Source organism: Pongo pygmaeus, chromosome 20, assembly GCF_028885625.2.
Source record: "Pongo pygmaeus isolate AG05252 chromosome 20, NHGRI_mPonPyg2-v2.0_pri, whole genome shotgun sequence".
Classification (NCBI taxonomy): Eukaryota; Metazoa; Chordata; class Mammalia; order Primates; family Hominidae; genus Pongo; species Pongo pygmaeus.
The window spans coordinates 263883-284194 of NC_072393.2; the positions used below are offsets into that span (position 1 = coordinate 263883).

The 20312-nt window shown below is 60.0% G+C and overlaps 1 protein-coding gene across 1 annotated transcript; it reads left to right on the forward strand.

Annotated features, from left to right (window-relative positions):
• Positions 1-10954: 10954 nt before the first annotated feature.
• On the forward strand, positions 10955-19568 carry CDC34 (cell division cycle 34, ubiqiutin conjugating enzyme). Its single transcript, XM_054473598.2, has 5 exons — positions 10955-11404; positions 14664-14750; positions 14857-14954; positions 15698-15832; positions 18819-19568. Exons 1-5 carry the CDS (start codon positions 11228-11230, stop codon positions 19030-19032), a joined length of 711 nt encoding a protein of 236 aa, XP_054329573.1. The 5' UTR covers positions 10955-11227; the 3' UTR covers positions 19033-19568.
• The last annotated feature ends 744 nt before the right edge of the window (positions 19569-20312 follow it).

Here is a 20312-nt window from a genome sequence, read left to right on the forward strand (position 1 = left end):
CCCTGCGGAGCCTGAGGCCGGAGAGCAGGCGGTTCTTCTGGAACGCAGGGCCCGGGCCCTCCAGCCCCGCCCGGCCCAGGTATCCTCCCTGAACCTCAGTCTCCCCAGATGTCAAACGAAGAGGCCAGCTGGGCAGATGGTAGTGACATTGGGGAGACAACAGCCCCAACACTTCCCAGGAACTGAAGTGCCTCATGTGATTGATTCCCAGGCCCAGGCAGCGGAGGTTACACCCTCAGCAAGGGCTCAGCTGGGATCTGCGCCCGGCCTACTCCAGAACGCACAGGGCCTCCCACTCACCACCGGTGGGGAGGGTCGTCCGGTAACCCCCAGTGCCCACCACCACCAACCAGAATCACTTCTCAGACTGCGAGAGCGGATCCAGCCAGGCGCGGTGGCTCACGCCTGTAACCCCAGCACTTTGGGAGGCTAAGGCGGCGGATCACTTGAGGTCAGGAGTTCGAGATCAGCCTGGCCAACATGGTGAAACCCTGTCTCTACTAAAAATACAAAAAAAAAAAAAAAAAATAGCTGGCTGTGGTGGCAGGCGCCTGTAATCCCAGCTACTCAGGAGGCTGAGGCAGGAGAATAACTTGAACCCAGGAGGCAGAAGTTGCAGTGAGCCGAGATTGAGCCACTGCACTCCAATCTGGGTGACAGAGTGAGACCCTGTCTCAAAAAAAAAAAAAAAAAAAAACAGGCCGGGCACGATGGCTCACGCCTGTAATCCCAGCACTTTGGGAGGCCGAGGCAGGTAGATAACGAGGTCAGGAGATCGAGACCATCCTGGCTAACATGGTGAAACCCCGTCTCTACTAAAAATACAAAAAATTAGCAGGGCGTGGTGGCGGACGCCTGTAGTCCCAGCTACTCTGGAGGCTGAGGCAGGAGAATGGCGTGAACCCAGGAGACAGAGCTTGCACTGAGCCAAGATCGCGCCACTGCACTCCAGCCTGGGTGACAGAGCAAGACTCCATCTCAAAAAAATTTTTAAAAAAAGTGAATCCAGAACCCTAGCTCCGAATGGTTGCTGGCAGGTGACTTCACTCCTTTGGCCTCAGTGTCTCCTGTTAAAGGGGAGTCCCGACAGCCCGTTCCTGTGGAGGGTCCAATCAGACACAGGGAACACTCAAGCCTTGTTTCTCCTCTGGTCTCACCACCTCATCACAGTCATCCACTCAGAAAAGACTTCTGTGACCACATGTGGGAGCGTTTTTTCCCACACACCAACCAGCAGTTGCCAGCTGGGTGTCCTCTTAACTCAGCTCTGACACCTTCTACCCAGAGATAGCGTCAGATCCCACAGGCCGAGGGCTCAGTGCCCGAGCCTGCTCCTTCTTCAGACACCAGTTGCGAATCTGGGCTTCCAGGACTTCGGTCTGACTGGGTTCAAGCTGGGGTTCCCAACACCCCTTTGGGTTCAATTAATTTGCTGGAGCAGCTCACTGAACTCAGAAACACTTGTGTTTCCTGGTTTACTATAAAGGATGTGGCAAAGATAACAGAAGAAGGGACCACAGATGAGGTACGTGTAGGGTGGGGCTTGGAGTGCCGTGAGGATGCACAGGGCACCATCTCGGAGCTTCCAGGCATCTCCACGTGTTCAGCTCTTGGAAGCTCCCCAGAACCCAGTTCTCTAGGGTTTCGTGGTTTTTTGTTTGTTTGTTCATTTTTGAGACGGAGTCTTGCTCTGCCACCCGGGCTGGAGTGCAGTGGTGCAATCTCAACTCACTGCAACCTCCGCCTCCTGAGTTGAAGCAATTCTTCTGGCTCAGCCTCCTGAGTAGCTGGGATTACAGGCACCCGCCACCACACCTGGCTAACTTTTGTATTTTTAGTAGAGACAGGGTTTCACCATGTTGGCCAGGCTGGTCTCAAGCTCCTGACCTCAGGTGATCCACCCACCTCGGCCTCTCAGAGTGCTGGGATTACAGGCATGAGCCACCACACGCGGCCTAGGGATTTTATGGAAGCTTCATGATGTCAACATTACTTCCCCAGGGGTATAGGGCAGGACCCTCTTTGGGGAGGGTCCCAAGACCCATAATCAAAAAGGTAAGAAGATTAGAGCTCTGCAGCTCAGAGGAGGGTGGGAGATTATTTCCTGAGGCCTAACGAGCTCAGCAGTGCAGCGAGAGACTGCAACTAGGGCTTCGGGAGCTATGATCCAGGAACCGAAGAAGAAAACTACCATCTATCCTAACACCACACACGGGAACAGAATTTTATTTTATTTTTTTTTAATTTTTTTATTTGAGACAGAGTCTCGCTCTGTCGCCCAGGCTGGAGTCCAGTGGCGTGATCTCGGCTCACTGCAAGCTCCACCTCCTGGGTTCACGCCATTCTCCTGCCTCAGCCTCCCAAGTAGCTGGGACTACAGGCGCTCACCACCACACCCGGCTAATTTTTTGCATTTTTAGTAGAGATGGGGTTTCACTGTGTTAGCCAGGATGGTCATGATCTCCTGACCTCATGATCCGCCTGCCTTGACCTCCCAAAGTGGTGGGATGACAGGCGTGAGCCACCGTGCCTGGACTTTTTTTTTTTTGCTCTGTCGCCCAAGCTCGAGTGCAGTGGCTCAATCTTGTCTCACTGCAACCTCTGCCTTCCAGGTTCAAATAATTCTCCTGTCTCAGCCTCCTGAGTAGCTGGGATCACAGGCACGTGCCACCATGCCTGGCTAATTTTTGTATTTTTAGTAGAGATGGGGCTTCACCATGTTGCTCAGGCTGGTCTTGAACTCCTGACCTTGTAATCCACACACCTCGGCCTCCCAAAGTGCTGAGATTACAGGCATGAGCCACAGTGTCTGGCCGGGAACAGAATTTTTAAATTTTTACAAGTTCCACAATGGCAGAGACTGCTCCTGTCTCCCAGTTTCCCAGCACTGAGCTGGGCTTAGGGTAGGTGATGAATGAACCAATGAATCAATACAGGAATGAATCCTGGCAAATCGCCTGTTTCCCAAAAAAAGCCACAATAATGTTTACACTCCCCGCTGCAGAGGCAGATGGAGAGGTAGAATCCGCATCCCCCTCCGGGACTGGAGCTCCTTCCAAGGCAGGGCCCCTGCAGGATGCTCCCCCTCTGGACTGGGCACCAGCTGCGATGCCTGTGCTGACGGCAGCTCCTGCTGTGCAGACTCAGGAGCTGAATAAATGACAGTCATGGTTCTAGGCTACTAAATTTGGGGTGATTTATTACGCAGCAATGGGTAACAAAGATTAATGAAAGGTGCCCACTCCATCCACAGGTGCTGTTAGGCTATCACAAGCGCCCCTTACAGGTCATACACCAGAGCATTTCAGTGAGCATGGGCTGGGGGCTGAGCAGCATTTCCGGTGAGCATGGGCTGGGGGGCTGAGCAGCATTTCCGGTGGGCACGGGCTGGGGGCTGAGCAACAAGACACAAAACACAGGAGAGCCGGGCGTGGTGGGTCACGCCTGTAATCCCAGCACTTTGGGAGGCCGAGGCGGGCGGATCACGATGTCAGGAGATCGAGACCATCCTGGCTAACACGGTGAAACCCCGTCTCTACTAAAAATACAAAAAATTAGTTGGGCGTGGTGGTGGCGCCTGTAGTCCCAGCTACTCGGGAGGTTGAGGCAGGAGAATGGTGTGAACCCTGGAGGCAGAGCTTGCAGTGAGCCGAGATTGTGCCATTGCACTCCAGACTGGGCGACAGAGGGAGACTCCATCTCAAAAAAAAAAACATAGGAGAGGCCCCTGTCCTCCCAAAGCCCACAGCCAGGCAGGCTGAGGTGGGCTTAAATCCTGGACACCCAGACAGGGACGCAGGGCATGGAGGCTTCCAGGAGTGACCAATCAGAGGACAACAAAGCTGGTCCCAGGGTGCAGCTCACACTCTGCCCCGGTCCCTTGAGGCCAAGGCCAACAGAAGCCCCCCTCCCCTGCCCCACCCACCTCCCCGCCCTGCCCAGCTCCCCCGCCCCGCCCAGCTCCCTGGGGCCTCCCCTGATCCCTGACCCTGTGCCGCCCACTGTGCCTGCCCTCAGGTCCCAAGGACCCCGTCTGTCCTGATCCCGGCGTGACCCTCGTCAGTGCAGCCGGGAAGCTGACCCGTCCTCCCTTGCCTCACAGCAGCGTAGAGCACGGCAGTCCCCTCCGGCAGCACCCACAGGCTCCTGCCCCACCCCACAGCCCCCCTTGGAAGCTTCCTCTCTCTCCCCAGCTCCTCTGGTGGCACCGTCCAGGGCCTCCCCTCCTCCCAAGAGTTCTCCTCTCCTGGATCCCTGGGGACATCCCAAGCCTGACACATCCAAGACGGAGCTTCCGGCCAGCTCCCTGGACCCTGGGCTCCTCCAGAGTTTCTGGTCTCCGTGGAAGCCTCTCACCCGATCCACTGAGCACTGAGACCACAGCCAGACGCCTTCCCGGGCTCCACAGCAGCCCTCACCGCACCTCATCCTGAGGCACCGTGCCTGCCCTCCCTTCACCACCCCTGGCTGGTCCAGACAACACCCTCGCCCACCTGGACCCCCAGCTCTTCACCGCCCCTGGCTGGTCCAGCCAACACCCTCGCCCACCTGGACCCCCAGTCCCCACCAGCCAGTCAGAGCATTCCCTCCCCTAGCCTCAGCGATGGGTTCAGAGAAACCCAGCTGGCCAGTCAGATGCAGCCGGGAGCTGTTTTTAGGAGCACAGTGCTGGGCGGCTGGGTTGGGTGCATGGGCCAGATTCTGCAGCCATCACCTCCGCCATGTCTGTGAACAAAGCCGGCACTCAGGACAGCTGAGCGGGAGGCTCCCCAGTGTCTTCTCACCTCTGTCCCGCACTGACCACCCAGACCCTGGGCCTCTAGCCAGTCGGGCTGTCCCCACCTCAGGGCCCCTGGACGTGCTGTTCCCTCTCCCTGCAGCACTGTTCCCGCAGACCTGCCTGCTGCTTCCCCACGCCAGCTGGGTCTCTGCTCAAATGTCACCTCTTGAGTTCAAGATGCCTTCCTACACCATCCTGGTGGCTCTTTACCCCCGGCATTCTTTACAAACTGCTTATTTATGTATTTCTATGCTGGTTTGTGGCCTCTCTCCCTGTGAACACAAGGGCAAGAAGTTTGCTGCTTTTGTTCACTGCTCAATCCCCAGAACCTAGATTTGCACATAGAAGGGAAGGAAGAGAAGGAGAGAGGGAAGGAGGGTAAGGGAAGGGAAGGAGAAGGGAAGGGAAGGGGAGTGGAGGGGAGGGGAGGGGAGGGGAAAGGAGGGGAGGGGAGGGGAAAGGAGGGGAGGGGGACGGGAAGAGAGGGGAGGGGGAGGGGAAGGGAGCAGAGGGGAGGGGAGGAGGAGGGGAGGGGAGGGGGAGGGGAAGGGAGGGAAAGAAGGAAGCAATTTTCCCCGAGGAAGAAGCTGGAAGTCATTGAGGTGTGTTAATCCCTGTAGCTGCAGTAACAAATTTAGTGACTTAGCACGAACGTATCATCTCACAGCTCTGGAAGGCAGAACTTCTAAAATCAAGGCATGAACAGGGCTGGTCCCTCCTGGGGGCTCCAGGGAGAACCTGTTTCCTCCTTTCCCAGAGTCCAGAGGCACCCGCATCCCTCAGCTCCAGGCCCTTCCTCCCCCTTCACCTCCAAGAGTGCAATCTCTTCCAGTCTCTGACTCCCGGCCCCCGCCCCCCACCGCCCTCTTAAAAGGAGCCTGTGAGGACATGGGCCCCCGATCACCCTGGATGCTCTGCCATCTCAGGGTTCTTATCACACCTGCAGAGTCCCTTTTGCCACCTGAGGTGGCACAGCCACAGATTCTGGGGATCAGGATGTGGCTGTCTTGGGGGCCTTATTCCCTCTTCCACGGTGAGGAACTGGCCTGTGACTGCACAGACGAAAGCTGACCTGGAAGCCAGTTCTGATGCATCTGGAAGCACACGGGCCCCACAGCCTTTTGCGTTTTTCCTTTTTTTTTTGACAGGGTCTCGCTCTGTGGCTCAGGCTGGAGTGCAGTGGTAAAATCACAGCTCACTGCAGCCTCAAACTCCTGGGCTCAGGAGATCCTCCTGCCTCAGCCTCCCAAGTAGCTGGGACCACAGGTGTGTACCATCACACCTGGCTGCTTAAGAAACATTTTTTTGTGTGTGTGTGGAGATGAGGTCTGGCCATGTTGCCCAAGGCCCCACAGCTGCTGTGTCCTGGCTCCGTGTCCCTCTTCCCTGAGGACCATATCCTCCCACATGCACCCCTCTGCCTTCTGAGGTCATGTCTTTCTTCCCTACAGGGCACGAGAGCAGCAAGACGCCATCGTATAAGAGTCTCAGTGACATCTCGGGCTCCACAGGAGGAGCTTTGCACAACTATCTTATCTAATCCACTTTCAGATTAAAAAACTGAAACTTGGGCCAGGCACGGTGGCTCACGCCTGTCATCCCAGCAGTTTCAGAGGCCGAGGCAGGCGGATCACCTGAGGTCAGGAGTTCGAGACCAGCCTGGCCAACATGGCAAAACCCCGTCACTACTAAAACTACAAAAATTAGCCGAGTATGGTGGCGCACCTGTAATCCCAGCTACTCGGGAGGCTGAGGCAGGAGAATCGCTTGAACCCGGGAGGCAGAGATTGCAATGAGCCAAGATCGTGCCACTGCACCCCAGCCTGGGCGACAGAGTGAGACTCTGTCTCAAAATAAAATAATAAAATAAAATAAAAAACTGAAACTCATAGGCCAGGCACGGTGGCTCACGTCTGTAATCCCAGCACTTTGGGAGGCCAAGGAGGGTGAATCACTTGAGGTCAGGAGTTCCAGACCAACCTGGGCAACATGGTGAAACCCCATCTCTACTAAAAATATAAATTAGCCAGCATGGTGGCACAAGCCACCTACTTGGGAGGCTGAGGCAGGAGGATCACTTGAACCCGGGAAGCAAAGGATGCAGTGAGCCGAGAAGGAGCCACTGCAACCCAGCCCAGGTGACAGAGCAAGACGCCATCTCAAAAATAAAATTAAATAAATAAATAAATAAATAAAAATAAATCTGAGACTCGGTTTAATGTTTGAGGAATATTTCCAAGGTCATGGCAGAAACTAGATTTGAATTTAAGGTTCTTCTGTGCCATGCGATGGAAAACCTAACTCAAACTGGCTTAATTAATGAAGAAGGAATTTATTTATATTTATTTATTTATTTATTTCTGAGACGGAGTTTCACTCTTGTTGCCCAGGCTGGAGTGCAATGGCGCGATCTCGGCTCACCGCAACCTCCGCCTCCCAGGTTCAAGCAATTCTTGGGCCTCACCCTCCCTAGTAGCTGGGATTACAGGCATGTACCACCACGCCTGGCTAATTTTGTATTTGTAGTAGAGATGGGGTTTCTGCATGTCGGTCAGGCTGGTCTGGAACTCCTGCCCTCAGGTGATCCGCCCTCCTCAGCCTCCCAAAGTGCTGGGATTACAAGCGTGAGCCACCGCGCCCGGTACGAAGAAGGAATTTAACCTGGTTGTGGTGGTGTGCACGTGTGGTCTCAGCTACCTGGGAGGCTGAGGTGGGAGGACTGTTTGAGCCCAGGAGTTCAAGGCCAGCCTGAGCAACAGGAAGGGAGGCAGGGAGGGAGGAAAGGAAAATAAACTAAAAAGGCTGGGCGTGGTGGCTCAGCCTGTAATTCCAGTACTGTAAGAGGCCAAGGCAGGAGGATCACTTGAGGCTGAGAGATCGAGACCAGCCTGGCCAACATGGTAAAACCCCATCTCTATAAAAATTCAAAAATTAGCTGGGTGTGACAGTGCACGCTTGTGATCCTAGCTACTTCGGAGACTGAGGTGGGAGGATTGCTTAAGCCTGGGAGGCAGAGGTTGCAATGAGCTGAGATTGCACCACTGGAATCCAGTTTAGGTGACACAGAGACTCCATCTCAAAACAAACTAAGAGAGTAAGAATTTATGGGATTGCATCATTGGAACATCTAGGGGAGGTCAGGTAACAGCTGGATCCAAGATCATTAATAGGATTATCAACGTTTCACCTCTCATCAGCCGGCTCAGCTTTCCTGTGATGCCGCCTTTGTTCGCAGCCCCATGGTGACACCATGACCCGGTAACTCCAGGCCCAGGTCCTTCCAGCTCAGCCACCCCAGCACTGTGATCCCAGAGAAATGTCCCAGGGCTGAATCTCATTGGACGTCAGGAGTCACATGCTTGTTCCTGAACCAATCATTGCAGCCCAGGGTGGGGACCCTGGGAACTGATGGGATGACCCCTCCTTGCAGCCAGGGCTTGGGTCAGTCCAATTCAAACCCGTTCCCACAGAGTAGGGAGCCCCCAAGCAGGCAGGTGGAAGCCCCTGGTGTCCACCGCTCCAGGGTAGTGTGAGCCTGAGCCTCCCTGGGGGTCTGGGCCGTGTGGGACAAGCTGGAGGGGCTTGAAAATCTCCCCCACCTAGGCTGGGCGCGGTGGCTCACGCCTGTAATCCCAACACTTTGAAAGGCTGAGGCAGGCGGATCACAAGGTCAGGAGATCGAGATCATCCTGGCTAACATGGTGAAACCGTGTCTCTACTAAAAATACAAAAAATTAGCTGGGCGTGGTGGCGCACGCCTGTAATCCCAGCTAGTCGGGAGGCTGAGGTGGGAGAATCACCTGAACCCAGGAGGCGGAGGTTGCGGTGAGCCAAGATCGTGCCACTGCACTCCAGCCTGGGCGACAGAGTGAGACTCCTTCTCAAAAAAAAAAAAAAAGAGAGAGAGAAAGAAAACCTCCCTCACTCACACAGTGCTTCCTGGGATGTGGGTGTACAGAAGAAGAGATCTTGGGAGCCCTTAGAGGAGGAATCGTGATTAATTCTAATTAGCATTAATTTACCCATGAGCTGCTGCCTGCCCGCTCCATGGTGCTGGCAATATATCCGCCACCTGTGCCACGGAAGAGACTGAGGCTCAGAAAACCCTGGGAACCTTGGTGAAGGGGCCACAGCCAGAGGGCCCCACTAGTCCCGAGACCCTCCTTTTACTCCAGGCCCCCAGGGTGCTGCGCAGAGGGGCCTGAAGGAGGAGACCCAGAGGCCCTTACGGGCAAGGACGCCACGGCCTGGTCCCTGGACAGCTCTGGAAGTGACCGCTCGGCCCAGAGCTCTTTCTTAGATCCCTCCCTCCCTCTCCACTCCTGATGATGTTTTCCTTTCCCCAGACAGGTTTGCCTGCTGGTCCTCTGCTGGGGACCAGACTCATGAGGTTGGGGGCAGGTGTTGGGGCACCTGCGGGACGGAGTGGCCCTGGTCCCAGACTGTGGTTTTTGTTTTTGTTTTTTTTTGAGACAGAGTCTCTGTTGCCCAGGCTGGAGCGCAGTGGCACGATCTCAAACGATCTCAACTCACTGCAAGCTCCGCCTCCCGGGTTCACGCCATTCTCCTGCCTCAGCCTCCCGAGTAGCTGGGACTACAGGTGCCCGCCACCACGCCCAGATAATTTTTTGTATTTTTAGTAGAGACGGGGTTTCACCATGTTAGCCAGAATGGTCTCGATCTCCTGACCTCGTTATCTACCTGCCTCGGCCCCCCAAAGTGCTGGGATTACAGGTGTGAGCCACTGCGCCCGGCCTGTGTGTTGATGCAGCTGTGTGTACCCAGGGCATAGCAACAATGCCACTAGCACAGTCCGAGGGCAGGGCCACCCCAGTCACGGGCACGACTCAGGGGAGGCTGGGCTGCCCCGTCCTCACCACGGCCAGTTCTCCTTACCAAGCTTCACGGCAAGGAGCATGTGGGTGTCTGGGCAGCCACTGAGCCAGGTCAGAAGTCAGGTGCGGTCACAGTGATGCCTGGAATCAGCTGGGGTCAAGACTCAGGTGGGCTGGGCGCGGTGGCTCATGCCTATAATCCCAGCATTTGGGAGGCCGACGCAGACGGATCACTTTGTTAGTCCAAACTGCATCCTCCCCTTCCTTTCAAAACCTAACAACACACTTGAGGTCAGGGGTTCGAGACCAGCCTGGCCAACATGGTGAAATCTCATCTCTACTTAAAATACAAAATTAGCCGGACGTGGTGGCGGGCACCTGTAATCTCAGCTACTCGGGAGGCTGAGGCGGACACTAGCTTGAACCCGGGAGGCGGAGGTTGCAGTGAGATTGTGCCACTGCGCTCCAGCCTAGGCCACAGAGCGAGACTCTGTCTCATTAAAAAAAAAAAAAAAAAAAAAAAAAGACTCGGGTAGGACAAAGGTCAGGCTGGGAGGAAGGCATAGCCAGGCTCCGGCTCAGCTTGGGGTGGGGGCTCCGTGGGGCTGGCGCCTCTCCCGGGACAGGTGCTGAGCCGATGCTGGCTGGGGTGGGCCTTTTTCCCAATTTCTCTGGGGGGCAGGAGCACCTTGCCAACCTCTGATGGCTCCAGCGCCTGCACTCGCCTCACACCACACGGTGACTTCAACGGGGACCAGGGAAGCCCTCGCCCCTCCCGCCCCTCAGAGCCCTCCCTGACCTCGCCCACTTCTCAGAGCTCCCGCTGTCGGGGGAACCGAGGCAGCGCCGCGCCTGGAAGCCAGGTCTGCGGATCCCGCCTCGCTCCCGCCCCTTCCTCCCTTCCGCGTGTCCAGCGCGACCCGAGGACAGACTTCGCGCCTGTCCCCTGTACAGACGGGGAAACGGAGGCGGGGACGCGGGGTCGCGCCAGATGGACCGGCCCTGCCCCTCCGGCCCCGGTCAGGACCCCGCGCCGCGCCCTGTTCACCGCCCGCGGCCCCGCCCCGCGCCGGAACGTCACAAAACAACCCCAAAGCCGGGGGACTGGGCCGGCGACGGCGCAGAACAGCTCTGCCCGCCTCCCTGCGCACAGCGTCCGCGGTGCTGGTCGAGCTGGGGGCGACGGCAGCGGCCTCGGGGACCGGAAAAGCCCGGGGCTGCGCGCTCGAACCCTCCCTCCCGGCGGCGGCGCTCAGCGCGGTAGGCGGGACCGGGGCCGGGACTCCACTTCCCGGCGTCCCCCGCGGGCGGACGCGCAGGCGCAAGTCGGGCCTGGCCGCGGCGCGCAGGCGCAGTCGGGGCCCGGCGGAGCGCGCAGGCGCAGCGGGGGGCGGGGCGCGCGGGCCCGGCCAAGGCAAGCGCCGGTGGGGCGGCGGCGCCAGAGCTGGTGGAGCGCTCGGGGTCCCCGGGCGGCGGCGGCGGCGCAGAGGAGGAGGCAGGCGGCGGCCCCGGTGGCTCCCCCCCGGACGGTGCGCGGCCCGGCCCGTCTCGCGAACTCGCGGTGGTCGCGCGGCCCCGCACGGCTCCCACCCCGGGCCCCTCCGCCGCCGCCATGGCTCGGCCGCTGGTGCCCAGCTCGCAGAAGGCGCTGCTGCTGGAGCTCAAGGGGCTGCAGGAAGAGCCTGTCGAGGGCTTCCGCGTGACACTGGTGGACGAAGGCGATCTATACAACTGGGAGGTGGCCATCTTCGGGCCCCCCAACACCTACTACGAGGGCGGCTACTTCAAGGTGAGCGCGGCGACCCCCGCCCGGGTCCCGGAGTCCACGAGCGACCTCGGGCGCCGGGAACCAGCTCCCTGCCCCGCGGTCCTAGCGCTGTTCCTGGGCGAGCCCCGCAGCCTCCTGGCTTGGGCTCGTTTCCCTTCTATGGCTAGATTCCCCCACCCAGCTCTGCCCGGCCCCCTCCTCGGACGGTCTCGGGGACCTTCAGCCTCTGCTGCAGTCCCCGAAAATCCCCAGTTCCCTTTAAGGCACCGTCCGGTCCCCTGTTAGGCTCTTGGCCGCCGGAGGGGTGGCCGGGGGCCTTCCCTGTAGCATCTGGGCGTGGGGCTCTTGCCCACCTTCTCCTTGGCGGCGGCTCGACTCCGGCTGCTTCCCCCTCCGCCCCTGCGGGAAAGAGGGAGCGGAGCCCAGGCCGCGCCGGCCTTTCAGCTGCCCTCCCCGCCCTCCCCGGAGGAGACAAAGAGGCCCCCCCAGACCCCGCAGCTGCTATTGTTGGGGAGCTGGGCCCGTGAGCGGGGGAGCGAGGCCAGCCTGGGGGTGGCTGGCGCGGCCACTCGCTCAGGCTCCAACAAAGGCCCGGATGAGCCTTGGCAGCCAGGACCTGCCTGGAAAGCGGCCACCCTTGCCAATAGCAGCCGGCCAGGCGCCCTGGGCTCCATCCCCGGCTTTATGTAACCTGCGCCCTCGGGAAGGCCGAGGTAGGAGCGTCCCTCCCACCTGCTCCCTGCAGCTCTCCCCAGGCCTCCCGGCTCGGGCCCGCGTCCCGGACCCCGACCTCAGAAGCTCCGGGCTCGCTCATCCCAGCTGGTCTTGGCCTTTCTCAGATTCCATTGAACAGGTGGCTTCTTGTGACCCAAACCCCGAGTTCTGGGCCATTTCTTCTGCCCTCTGGCGGTTTAATTCCAAGCAGTTTCTTGATGTTTTTGTTGTTGTTGGGAGCAGGGAGGCTGTTTCTGTCCCATGTGAAAAGGACTCAGGCCAAAACCAGGGCAGTTTTCTTGATCTCACGATCCAGACGTGACCTTTGACTCCCTTTGGCATTCAGGGACCTCGTTCTTGGGGCCAGAGGGACAAAGCGAGGGGCCCTGTGTGAGAGGTGGGGAACGAGCACCCTGTCCAGGAATCTCTCCCTCTCGCCATCACTTCCTGCCAAGAGCCTGGACACGACACGACAGCCAAGAGCTGGCCGCTCTGCCCCGGCCAGCTGCGGACGTGGGGCCGAGGGACCGATGCCTCCCGCACGATACGTGTCTGCTCTCCGAGCTAATTAGTGTCTGAACCGCACCCGCTCAGCGGCTGTGAGGGCAGCAGCCTGGTCTGCTGGGGGCGATTCCTGAGCTGAGGTTCTGGGTTACAGCAGAGGGTGGGACTCCCGTGGGTTCTGCATCTGGAATCCTGCGTCCCCACACAGGGAACAGAGTTTGGGTCTCGAGGTTGCCAAATGATTTTAGCAGCCCCCTTCCCCAGCCCTTTTTGTCTGCTTGGGGGAGCAGCTGGCTATGAGGAGTGGCAGCCCCACCTCGAAGCCAGGCCTGTGAGGCGGCTGCTGTTCTGGAAGGAAGGGATGCGGGTTTCTGGCTGCTGCCCACCAGACTGGTTGCCAGGGATTGTGGGCAGAGCCTCCTGGGCCAGCATTAGGGGATAATCCGGTTTTCCGGATTTCCCAGGGAGGGGGCCTCTAGACATCTGCTGCAGGGTCAGTCCTCAGAAGCCAGCGTTGAGACGGGGGTGCTGCCACCCACGAGGACTCTCCCTTCCCGCTGTGCCTGGGTGGGGGAGCGTGGAAATACAGAACCTGCTGAGTGCCCAGGGCCGCTGCTGCCCAGCCACTGCCTGCAACCGCTGTTCCTTCAGGAGCCGGAGTGAGCCCTGGGGCAGGGGCGGCCAGAGAGAGCCCTCCATAGCCGACTTGCTGTGTGCCCTTGGCAGAGCGCTTTCCTTCTCTGAGCCTGGGTTTGCTCCGGGTGAAAGACATTCTTAGAGGTGCCCAAAATAAGAGGCTCATTGGTACTTGGTGGGGTTTGGTAGAGGTGAGGCTTTGGCTGTTGTCAAGGATTGCCGCCTGAAACCCAGCACCAGTCTTGGGGGGCCTGAAGTCTTGGGGAACTGCTGGGCAGTTGTGAGACTGAAGTTCCAGCCTTGCTCTGTGGCCGCGGCCAAGTCACTTGCCTCACGGGGTCCCAGTGAGTTCCCTGTCAAACAGAGGACACCCCCCAAGACCCCCCGAGTGCCCTCCCTGTCCAGGCCTCGCCCACGATCCAAGACCCCCCGAGTTCCCTCCCTGTCCAGGCCTTGCCCACGATCGCTCTTTGGGGGTGCTGTCCTCGTGCCTTGGAGTGCTGAGTGCCACCAGGACCCCTGACCCAGACACCCCCTGTATCTGGCACTGGGACCCAGCAGGAAAACAGTGAGGCTTCCTTGTTTACCTGCTGTGGCCCAGGAGGGCCGTGGGTGGCATCACGCCCCAGGCTACAGGCCAGACAGCTCTGTCACCCAACACGTGGCTTCAGTCCTCCCTCTGTGACCGTCCTTGCCAGCGGGTCTGGACCCCCAGAGCCTGGGTGACCACAGGGGGCGATGCTGACAGGGAACCAGCAGGTCTGGACCCCCAGGGCCTGGGTGACCACAGGGGGCGATGCTGACAGGGAAGGAGTCCTGCCAGGTTTCTGTGACCTATGGGTCTGCCTGCCTGACCCACCAAGACCGGACACCTGAGGGCAGACGGCCATACTGACTCATCCCCTCCCACAGCCCCGGGCCAGGGCAGGTGTCACGAGTGTTTGCTAGGTGAGCAGTCATCTGTGCTAACCCTCCCCACACCCTGGCTGCCGAGGCCCTGGAGGTGCAGCCCTGGTCTTGGGCTTCGGCTCCATCCGAGGGGAGCCTGGAGCCCCTGCCAGTCCATTCTGTCTGCTGGTGGGTGCCCCTGGCCTGGGTCCCATGTGCCTGACCTGGGCTGCAGTGGGCCTGGAGCCACGTGTGCAGCCAGTGCCCATGTTCCCCAGCAGCTGTGCTGGGCCGGGTCCCGGCCACCTGGACTGTGTAGGAACTGGGATCAGCTCAGGTGATTCAGAAAAGGCTCGAGGCAGCCTTCTGGGGACTTGACCCCAGGCCCGTGAGAGTCCCTGCCTTGGGCGGGATAGGGTGTCCCTCACACACACCCTCAGGCACCAGCACTGGGAGTGGGATGGGCTTGGGCACCTTGTGAGCTGGGGCATGGCCTGGGGCTGGGCTGGGCTGAGCCACCCGCCTTCTGCCCCTGCAGGCGCGCCTCAAGTTCCCCATCGACTACCCGTACTCTCCACCGGCCTTTCGGTTCCTGACCAAGATGTGGCACCCTAACATCTACGAGGTGAGCGCGACCCCCACGGGCCTCACGTCCTCATCCACCGGGACCCGGGGCGCTGGGAGCCCGTGCTGACCTCTGACCTGTTCTGATCTGTCTTCTCCTTGTGCAGACGGGGGACGTGTGTATCTCCATCCTCCACCCACCGGTGGACGACCCCCAGAGCGGGGAGCTGCCCTCAGAGAGGTGGAACCCCACGCAGAATGTCAGGTAAGCCAGCCCCACCCACCGTGTCCACCCAGAATGTCTGGTAGGCCGGCCCCACCCGCCGGTGGGCGACCCCCAGAGTGGGGAGCTGCCCGCCCTCAGAGAGGTGGAACCCCACCCTCCATGACCACCCAGAACATCAGGTAGGCCAGGCTCCCTCCCGTGTCCACCCAGAACATCAGGTAGGCTGGGCTCCCCTGCAGGCCGTGGCGCCGAGGCCTGATTCGGGACCTGCCAGCTGGCGGTCCTGGGCCTCACTATACCTGCACGGTGGGTGCTTTCATGGGGCCTGCAGCACTGTGGTGTCGGTGCAGACTCCCACCAGGACCCCAGGCCGGCCCCACCGTCTGGAACCACCTAGAGGTGTCCCACCCTCCTCAGTCCTGGGGCCTTCTCCTTCCCCAGCCGTCTCTGGGTTGGTCGCCTCGTGCCACGTGTGCTGCCCAGGCCTCGTCTCCAGGTACAGGCACTGGGCCGTGTTGCCCGTGTGTCCTGGAGTGTAGTCCAGGCGGGACGTGCGGGCGTGAGGGCAGCCCCGGGTCTGACGGAGGGGTCTTGGCGTGGGAGGGAGGAGACTGATGCAGGTCCAGCCCCTGCTGTTCTGGGGCCTGAGACAAGCAGAGGCCGTGAGGCCAGATGATCACCTGCTGGGCGGGTGCAGGTGTCCCCGTGACCCTTAGGGCCAGAGAAGAGCCGGAAGGCTGGGGTGCCCTGGGCCGCCCCACTCCGACCCACTCTCCCCGCAGGACCATTCTCCTGAGTGTGATCTCCCTCCTGAACGAGCCCAACACCTTCTCGCCTGCCAACGTGGACGCTTCCGTGATGTACAGGAAGTGGAAAGAGAGCAAGGGGAAGGATCGGGAGTACACAGACATCATCCGGTGAGGGCGGGCGGGGGTGTCACGGGAGGAGAGACTCAGATCCGGCCTGCACCCCGGCCCCTGGTCCCAGGGCCGCCCAGCCCCACCGTCCTGGTGAGGGTGGCGGAGCTTCCTGGTGCCCATTTACAGGGTGCCAGTCACAGATGGAGGCCGGGCCGAGTGGCAGAGGGTCCAGCCAGGTTCAAGCCCAGCTTCTTGCCCCTTTTCCTCTTTTTTTTTTTTTTTTTTTTGAGACAGAGTCTGGCTCTGTTGCCCAGGCTGGAGTGCAGTAGCGCAATCTCAGCTCACTGCAAGCTCCGCCTCCTGAGTTCACGCCATTCTCCTGCCTCAGCCTCCCGAGTAGCTGGGACTATAGGCGCCCGCCACCACGCCTGGCTAATTTTTTGTATTTTTAGTAGACACGGGGTCTCACCGTGTTAGCCAGGATGGTCTCGATCTCCTGACCTCGTGATCCACCCGCCTTGGCCTCCCAAAGTGCTGGGATTACAGGCGTGAGCCACCGCACCCAGCCCTTTTTTTTTTTTTTTTTTTGGAGACAGAGTTATACTCTCTCGCCCAGGCTGCAGTGCAATGGTGCCATCTCACTGCAGCCTCCACTTCCCGGGTTCGAGCAGTTCTCCCCCGTCATCCTGCCAAGTAGCTGGGATTACAGGTGCCCACTACCACTCCTGGCTAATGTTTGTAATTTTTAGTACAGGTGGGATTTCACCATCTCAGCCAGGCTGGTCTCAAACTCCTGATCTCAGGTGATCTCCCCACCTCGGCCTCCCAAAGTGCTGGGATGACAGGCGTGAGCCACTGCACCTGTCCTGGTGGTTAATGTTTTCATAGATTCTTCCAGGCTTTTCAGTTTAACGCATGTCTGTGCTTTAATGAAGAGATGGGGTCGTGCTGTGTGTGCCCAGTGACTGACTGTTAGTCAGGGGTGTTGGCCTTACTCGTGTCCGGAGTGCGTCCCTGCAGGCTCTTGGCCTGGCGAGCTCTGGGTACGGCTGTGCAGCTGCCTCCCGGCGCCTTCTGTTCCTGAGGTCCACTTCGCCTGCGTGGCTGTGTGTGGTGACCCACGGCTCTCCCTCTCCTCCTGTCGCCCTCGTGCCCCAGAGCTGAGCCCCACAGCCCCTTCTCTTGGGTGCCTGTGTTCACATGAATGTGTAAACACGTGCGTGTCTGTGTACACAGACGAGGCTTTCTTCACGGGTCGACGGCCTTAATGGTTCCTGCCCTTCTTGTTACGTAGAGGCCCTTCCTATCCTTTTTTTTTTTCTCAGAGTGAAATTGCATAGATTTCCTCACAGAGGCCTCACCTATTTTTGTTGGTATTTTGTATAAGCAGAATCTTAAAAACAACCTTTAAAATATTGTACACATAATGCATGTGTCTTCCTCGCCCCAGGACCCACGAGCATCCAGGGCACCTTCCGTCCTGCACTCACTGGCACCTGGTGTCATGGGGTCATCTTGGGGCAGCATCCTGGTGCTGGGCGGCCTCGGCTCTGAGCAGCCGTCGTGGGCGGGCCCCGCGTGGCGTCCTGGGAAGTGCCCTGCAAGCACCTGCCGGCCTCTGGAGGTCTCGGTAGCTGTCCTGGCCGTCCCTCTGTGCGATGTCCTCAGTGGCCCTGGCCCGGCCGTGTCACCTGGCCCATGTTCCTCCCAGCCACCTCCCCCCTGAGATCCCAGCACAGAAATAAAAGCCACGCTATTTTTATCCCTCAAAACTCCCTGCGGGCCAACTCACGTGCCATGTGGACTGCTGTGGTCGCTGTTTCTGCCTGTTTTTAAATCTGTGTGTGTGTTGGCCTTGTGGCAGCCCAAGTCCCACTGAGCTGTGCCAGGCGGGCTGCCGTGGAGCCCAGCTTGGTCAGGGATGTTGGTCTTGCTGAACAGCGCCGCCAGACGGTCTTCCAGCTCATGTTGGCGGTGTGCCGGCGGCACCTCCACGGCGCAGGTCGGTTCCCACCCTGGCCCTCCCCTGCGTCTCCCCACGGCTGCCACCCGTGCAGTGCCGTCCCCAGGGCACCGTCACCCCCCCAGCCCATCGGAGAGCTTGGGAAGCAAAGCATGGCATCCACTGGGTCCCGCTGCCCAGGGACGTCCCTGAGGCCAGACGCCTGCCCTCCACGCTTCGTGCATCCCCATAGAAAGCACTGGGCTTGTGGGCTGGGCTTGGGGCTGTCTGTCCGTTTCCTGGTGCCCTCCCATGCGGGCACTGTGGGACCCGCACACCCCGGTAGCAGCCAGGCCCAGAACAGAGCCGTGCCTGGTCGGTGATAGGGGATCGAGGGCCGGGTTGGAGTCCCGAGCCCATTGCCTGAGGCTGCAGCCTCGTTCCTGACGCGTGTCCTGGAGGTGGAGCTGGGGGCAGGTTCCTCGTAGGGCCGGGTGTGCGCGGTGCGGCCCCTCGTAGGGCCGGGTGTGCACGGTGCCCTCCAGGAAGTTTGGGCTAACTTGTCCTCCCTTCCTGCCAGAGGCGGGGTGGCCAGGCCCCCAGGTTTAGAATCCCGGGAGGCCACGCAGAGGCTCAGGCCGTTTCTGCATTTCCCGTCGCGCTTGTGCTGGTTCCCGGCTCCAGGGATGGTCCTGCCTCCTGTCCTTGGGCCCCCCCTCAGCTGCTTCCTCTGCTCCTGCGCTCAGGAAGGGTTTTTCCCCCTAATGGGGCTGCATGGGCCCTCCCTGTTGCCGGCATCGTTATTTTCTCCCAGCTCCTGATGGGTCCCCGTGGGGTGTGCTTCGGGGCAGGGCGGGCGGTTGTGACTGCACTGTGCCCGTCCAGCCTCCCACCCGTACCTCCTGCCCTTCCCGAGCCCCCTCCTCTGTCATTTCTCCCCCTGGAGCTCCTCATGTACAGGGCTTTGTCCTAAGTGGTCGCCACACGCCGTTTTAAGAGAAACCTGAGCGTTGGGATGAGCGTGGGACCTGGGGGAGGGGGGCCGGGCAGGGGCCGGGTCCAGGCACGTGGGTGGCGCCCTCACCCACCCTGTCCCCCCAGGAAGCAGGTCCTGGGGACCAAGGTGGACGCAGAGCGGGATGGTGTGAAGGTGCCCACCACGCTGGCTGAGTACTGCGTGAAGACCAAGGCGCCGGCGCCCGACGAGGGCTCGGACCTCTTCTACGACGACTACTACGAGGACGGCGAGGTGGAGGAGGAGGCCGACAGCTGCTTCGGGGACGATGAGGATGACTCTGGCACGGAGGAGTCCTGACACCACCAGAATAAACTTGCAGAGTTTACCTCACTAGGGCCGGACCCGTGGCTCCTTGACGACAGACTACCTCACGGAGGTTTTGTGCTGGTCCCCGTCTCCTCTGGTTGTTTCGTTTTGGCTCTTTTTCTCCTTCCCCATGTCTGTTCTGGGTTTTCATGTGCTTCAGAGAAGAGGGGCTGCCCCACCGCCACTCACGTCACTCGGGGCTCAGTGGGCAGGGGCCCAGGGTGGGAGTGGCCGGCCCACCTGTCCTCTCGGGAGGAGAGCTGAGCCCGACTTCTACCGGGGTCCCCCAGCTTCCAGACTGGCCGCACCCCGGAGGAGCCACGGGGGTGCTGCTGGGAATGTGGGCGGGGGCCGTTCCCTGACACTGCCAGCCTGGGAGGCCCAGGTGTATCGGTCCGAGGGGCCTGGTCCCGCCTGTCAGCTCCAGGCCTGGAGCCACATCCAGCACAGGGTGGACGGACTCACCGTGGCTGACTCTTCTCCCTGCTTTGGTTTGTTTGAAATCTAAATAAAACTACTTTATGAGAGGCCAGAGAAGCTGTGCTTGGGAGGGAGAGGCAGCCTCCAGGTCCATGAGTGACTGCACACGGCCAGCCCCACTGGGACCCTGGCTACGCCAGGTGTGGATCTGGGAGGCACGGGGAGCAGCCGGGTCCCGCAGCCTGTACCCTCTCATGACTTGGGTCAGACAGGCCTGGGCAGCATCCCCCAGCCCGTGGGACAGGGGCGGCCAGAAGGCCCCCAGAGTTCCTCCCTGTGACCAGGTGCATCTAGTGGGACAGGAGCTGCCTCTGCAGGCATCCAGCGAAGCTTCGTCCTGGGTCCACAGCTGCCTGGGCGTTGATCTTAGTAGCTCAGGGCTCCCAGGGCCACAGATGCCCCCCGATCAGCACTCCGGCGGCTCCAGCTCCGTCCAGGCACACCCTTGGGGTGGGGAGCCGTGGCCCTAGGCACACAGGGTAGCCACCTCACATCCTGGTGTCAGGAAGTCCCCAGCATCATTTTATTTCATGTCATGGAGGAGAGCTCGGAGCTTCCCTGCCTTCCCAGGGCACACCGCCTTCCAGGAACCTGCCTGCGTTCGGCTCTCCAGAAGCTCCTGGCCTTGCTTCTGGGCACCCGAAAAGTCTCACAGTGGCTGATTCAGGGTCAAGGAGCTGTGAGGATGAGGTTTCCCACCAAGTTCGGACAGAAAATGGGGCCCTGGGGTCTCAGCAAACCATGGCCTTCAGGGCCAAACCTGGCATCCGCCCCTATTGTGAATGAAGTTT